Source organism: Oncorhynchus kisutch, linkage group LG30 (genome assembly GCF_002021735.2).
Source record: "Oncorhynchus kisutch isolate 150728-3 linkage group LG30, Okis_V2, whole genome shotgun sequence".
In the NCBI taxonomy this organism is placed as follows: Eukaryota; Metazoa; Chordata; class Actinopteri; order Salmoniformes; family Salmonidae; genus Oncorhynchus; species Oncorhynchus kisutch.
Window position 1 is genome coordinate 32,170,923 of NC_034203.2, and position 5,650 is coordinate 32,176,572.

Genomic DNA, 5,650 nt, shown 5'->3' on the forward strand with positions numbered 1-5,650 from the left:
CCCCTCTGGCGCCATCTTGTATATATCCCCCTTTCCCTATGGGTTATTGTGTGTAGATAGGTAACAAACAAAAAACATTTAAACCATTTTAAATTCGTGCTGCAACACAACAAAATGTGGAATAAGTCAAGGGGCATGAACACTTTGTGAAGGCACTGTATTTATTGGAAAGGAGCATCAAGCTCATCACTGTGCACTTTCACCACCCTGTGAAGTTCATCATAATTTATTTCATCTGTAGCCTAATAACCTGCATACTTTCCTGAGCCGTAGTGGGAGGACCACACAACTAGTCATCGCATGACTCCAAGTTGACTTCAATATGATTGTTAACATATCAATATTTGAGCATAAAAGCATTTCCACCGTTATTTCTCACATAATTAATTGTCTAGCGTATTTTGTTTTGTCGGGATTTGGAACATTTACCGACAAGGTCTGTCGTGACATTTTTTATGCAACATGTACTTTACTCGCATAAAAAGGTTGGATGGTAAACTGGTCATAGTTAGAAAAAGGTTTAGTCCAAATCAAACGTTGGGCATAATATTTATTTAATATTATGAGTCCTATAAATTAAAATGGCCAATTTTGGTGCAATTAATTAGCTTAATTTCTGAGATCAAATTATATTTCAACAAAATAATGTTGCATGAATGCTAATCTTATCTGTTTCTAACAACAGAAACGATTTCAGAACAATATGAGATGGTGTCGAAGTCCTCTTTCTTGTTCTTTTTGAAGGGTAACGACCCTTTTGTGAAGAATAATAATAATTGGATTTACCTTCAAATATAACTCACAGATATAAAATGACATTAAATGTGAAGCAAAAAATCTAACAAGAGGACATGTTTATGCAAGTACAAGTGTCGCTTCACTAATGTGGCCTATTGACAAGCTGCCTCAGAATTGGCCCTGTAGTGTTTGTAGAGTCGCTTCTCTATATCGTATCACCATCACAACAGAAGCACTATCATATATCGCTAAGTCAAGCTAAATGCTTGTGAGAAATATTAGTGTGTGTGTGTGTTTGTGCGCGCATGTGTGTGTCAGCCTGCTATATAAAAACAATTCAAGTTCAGTGTCATTGTATTTGGGGAGAGAGTTGATACCAAGCAGGACTGTCATATACAAGGCCGTAAAAATGGATTTCACTGGGAGAAATTGAACAAGCCTAAGGACAGTTTCTCTGGATTATGGATTGCTCTGAGCTGTTAAATGTTATTGCCTCTCCTTATTGAGAGATTACACCGAGCATCAACCTTTTACTCAAATTCAAGGGACAGTAAATCTGTTTTTGTAGGGAGATTGAGTCTGTTTTGTGATCTTTATTGCATTGATATCTACCACAATCCGTCAGCAAAAGACCATCACAATGGCTTTACAAGACGTCAGTGGCTTTCAGGACACCCCTATGTCTCACATGTGGAACACTCCTGCCTCACTATCTGGGCCTATGGGAGATACCACTCCTCTCCTGGACATGGCTGATGAAAGGATCCTTGGTTGGGGAAGGTTTAAATCATCTGAGAGAGATGGAGGGGTCCCTCTGTGCTTTTTCATACCTACTCCTCAGAGCTCTGTTCCTTTCCGCTGTGACAACAGACACACGTCCCTTTCTTCCCTGTCCACCTCCTCATCACCGCCCACCCGCCGCCCATTCCCTTTGTCTCATGGAACCACTACCCTGGCCTTTGTGTTCCAAGGAGGAGTTATAGCAGCGGCAGACACACGTGCCAGCTGCTCAGGGCTTGTCGCCTGTCCCTCTGCCCAGAAGATCCTGCCCATCCACTCCCATTTACTGGTCACCACTTCAGGCAGTGGTGCAGACTGCATGCTGTGGGAGAGAATCCTGGCCAGAGAGATCCGCCTTTACCAGCTACGCCACGGCCGCCGCTTGTCAATTACTGGCTCTGCCAAGCTCCTCTCTCATATGCTGCACCCCTTTAAGGGGACTGATGTGTGTGTGGCAGCCATTCTTTGTGGCTGGGATGTAGAGGAGGTTAGGGTGGAGGAATTCAAGGGACAAAGAGTTGATAGGATGGGATCAGGCAGAGACGACAGCATCTCTCCAGCAAAACGGCCCATTGAAGAGACAGTAATGTCAACTAGTGATGCTTGTAGTCAAGATGACTTGACTGACTGTGCCTGTGAGAGAACAAGACATGCAGTAACTGATGTGGACCTGACAAGATCCCCTGTCAGGGATCGTTGTGGCCCAAAGCTGTTCTATGTGTGCAGTGATGGCACCCGGCTGCAGGGAGAGCTCTTCTCGGTTGGCTCAGGTTCGCCTTATGCTTACGGAGTGCTGGATGGAGAGGTGCGGTGGAGCCTGAATGAGGAGGAGGCTATCTCATTGGCCAGAGAAGCTGTGTACAGGGCCACACACAGAGATGCATATTCAGGGAACTGTGTGGACCTTTTCCACATCACTGCCCAAGGATATTGCCGAAGAGACAGGGAGGATCTGAGAGAGGAGTACCACAGAAATAGGGAGAGGGTGCTGAAGAGGGGAAAAGAAGAGAGTGAGGAAGATAAGAAATAGGGATTGATAAATAGGGAAGGGGGATGGTTGGGGTTAGAGGGTAGGGGTAGAATTAACCCATTCATAGCTGCTAATTACCTTTAGGGTCTATTCATATTTTGGCCGGGGGAGTTTAATGAAGAGCCCCGACACTCGTGCTGAACGTTAACATTCATCGCTTGCAGTACGGTTTTGGAAACATAAGTATATTTCATATCAGCCATATTTCCATGTTAGAGCTCTTGTTTACAGAAAACAGATGTAAGACAGAGGTGACTACCTCTGCTAAATAGCTATCTGCGTCTCCGAACACCTGTGTGTAAACGGAAGACGGACACCATAATTGTATTGTCACAAAGAAATACTGTCGGCGGCAACTCTGTTAAAACCGGTTAAAATAGTGTACAGTAAATGTAGCCTATATTTAGCATTTGGGAATTTATTTTGATGTGATATGAAGGTAGAGGGCTTTATGTTTCTAGAACTGTACCGCAATTGAGAATTAATTCATGTTTACATGGAGTATTTGGATGTTTGGACTGCCAGAGCCAATTCGCCTAGAAACAGAACATGTCAGTTCCTTGGACTATAGGGAGTAATTTTATGCTTCTTTAGTTCATTCTTGGGCTAGGGTAGATTTAAGGAAAATGTCAAGTAAATAGAATCACTGGCCACTTTTTACAGAAAGTAAGGGAAATGCATGCAGAGATGGTGGGGCAGATACAGGGTGTGGGTGGAGAGGGAGAGAATGTAGAGGAAAGGAATAAATTAGATGAGAGCTGCTGCCACAGTCTGCCAGTGAGATACTATTTCTTCTTGGATTAAGTTTAACAGCGGTTGGCATCCTGCCAGTGCAATAGTGGCCACTCTTAGCATTTGGCGTCTTCGATTCAAAGAAGACAGAAAAGAAAGATGCCGGGAGTCATGCAACATCTTGACTCTAGGTGTGGGGAAGAGGAGATCAGTAGAGCGAGAGAAAATACAGAGAGGTGGAGTAAAATGGCATGGAGTGGAGTGAAAGCTGAGTTCGAATCGAGCAGAGCATCAAGCAAAGTTGGTGAAGATGAGTCTTGAATGGACAACAGCAGTGTCAAACTAGAACAAAAAGGAAATGGTCTAAAATTGGAGTGAAGGATACGTCTACGAATGATAGTGATTTGCCTACTTTTTTTTTGGGGGGGGGGGTGTCTTATTTTGATTCATTGTATTTCTGAAGAACAGAGGAAGATTGCAGTGGGCCTCAAAAGAATCCGGACAACAGAAGTTTGTGCTTTGAACTTCGGAGTAGATCACCCGTCAAAAGAGTCATCTCAGGGGTGACGATGGATGGTCATGTTGAATACCTAAGGAGAATTCCTGGTGTGGTTGGTGCCCGGCTTCTGACTTGCTGGGTGAATGGAGAGAAGAAGAAAGTCTGTTGGTCCTATTGGTTTTTTTGACAAAGAGCATCTACCTACGCATGTAAAGCTTGGTTATGTAAGATACAGTGTTAGAGCTTTCGTTCCCAAACCACTGCAGTGTAAGAACTGGATTGTTGTTTCAAGTGTGTGCAGACGGACAGAGTATACTGAAGAACGATGTGTAGAAGGACGACGGTGTTGCAATTGTGGTGGGGTTCATGATCCCGAGTTCCTGGAGTGAAGGCGATTGAGTTGGCAAAAGTTGGAGTGATCAATCGAATCTCCTATGCGGAGGCGATTAAAATAATTTATGTGCTAGCTTATGTGCAAGTGATGCTAGTGAACTTAGGGTAGTGGATGCACCACAGCCTGTAGTAAAAGTTTGCTGCCAGTCAAACAATACCCTGTGTGTTAAAAAGGTAGAGTTCCTGGCCACAATTATAAACTGTACAACTCAAGTCTCAACAAAGTCTATAAAACTGGACATTGTGACTGCAGCAGGAAAGACTTTGGGACATAAAGATTTTACATCTGAAGACATGCAAGGGGTACTGGTGCCAGAAGAAGACCTGCCCTCCGAGGCTCCCCTTGTGCCTGTGTAGGGATCAGATCTATACATTTTTTTAACAGTAAAGTTGTTTGATTTATTTAATAACATTTTAGGTATACACTACCGTTCAAAAGTTTGGGGTCACTTAGAAATGTCCTTGTTTTTTAAAGAAAAGCACATTTTTTGTCCATTAAAATTACATTAAATTGATCCAAAATGCAGTGTAGATATTGTTAATGTTGTAAATGACTATTGTAGCTGGAAACGGCTGATTTTTTAAATGGAATATCTACATAGGCGTACAGTGGCCCATTATCAGCAACTATCACTCGTGTTCCAATGGTGCACTGTGTTAGCTAATCCAAGTTTATAATTTTAAAGGCTAATTGATCATTAGAAAACACTTTTGAAATTATGTTAGCACAGCTGAAAACTGTTGTTCTGATTAAATAAGCAATAAAACTGTCCTTCTTTAGACTAGTTGAGTATCTGGACCATCAGTTCGATTACAGGCTCAAAATGACCAGAAACAGAGACCTTTCTTCTGAAACTCGTCAGTCTATTCTTGTTCTGAGAGATGAAATCTTTTCCATGAGAGAAATTGCCAAGAAACTGAAGATCTCGTACAATGCTGTGTTCTTCTCCCTTTACAGAACAGTGCAAACGGGCTCTAACCAGAATAGAAAGAGGAAGTTGGAGGCCCCAGTGCGCAAGAGGACAAGTACATTAGAGTGTCTAGTTTGAGAAACAGACCCCTCACAAGTCCTCAACTGGCAGCTTAATTAAATAGAACACGCAAAACACCAGTCTCAATGTCAACAGTGAAGAAGCGACTCCGGGATTTCTCGCATGGAATAGCATTAATTTCTCAGAACAAGATAATGGGTCTCTGTACGCCTATGTAGATATTCCATTAAAAATCAGCCGTTTCCAGCTACAATAGTCATTTACAAAATTAGCCACGTCTACACTGTATTTCTGATCAATTTGATGTTATTTTAATTGACAAAAAATGTGTTTTTCTTTCAAAAGCAAGGACATTTCTAAGTGACCCCAAACTTTTGAATGGTATATATAAATCCCAGAGTCGTTAGTACCGTTCAAAAGTTATGAAGTGTTATCGTCTTTTCATCCCGTACAGTAGGTGGCGGGATGCACATCCAATTGTGCATT

The 5,650-nt window shown here is 42.2% G+C and overlaps 1 protein-coding gene across 1 annotated transcript; it reads left to right on the top strand.

Moving 5' to 3' along the window:
- The first annotated feature begins 1,116 nt into the window (after nt 1-1,116).
- LOC109882582 (proteasome subunit beta type-11-like) lies at nt 1,117-4,580 on the top strand. The gene has a single exon (XM_031810573.1). It carries the CDS (start codon nt 1,379-1,381, stop codon nt 2,546-2,548), a length of 1,170 nt encoding a protein of 389 aa, XP_031666433.1. The 5' UTR covers nt 1,117-1,378; the 3' UTR covers nt 2,549-4,580.
- Nucleotides 4,581-5,650: the final 1,070 nt, after the last annotated feature.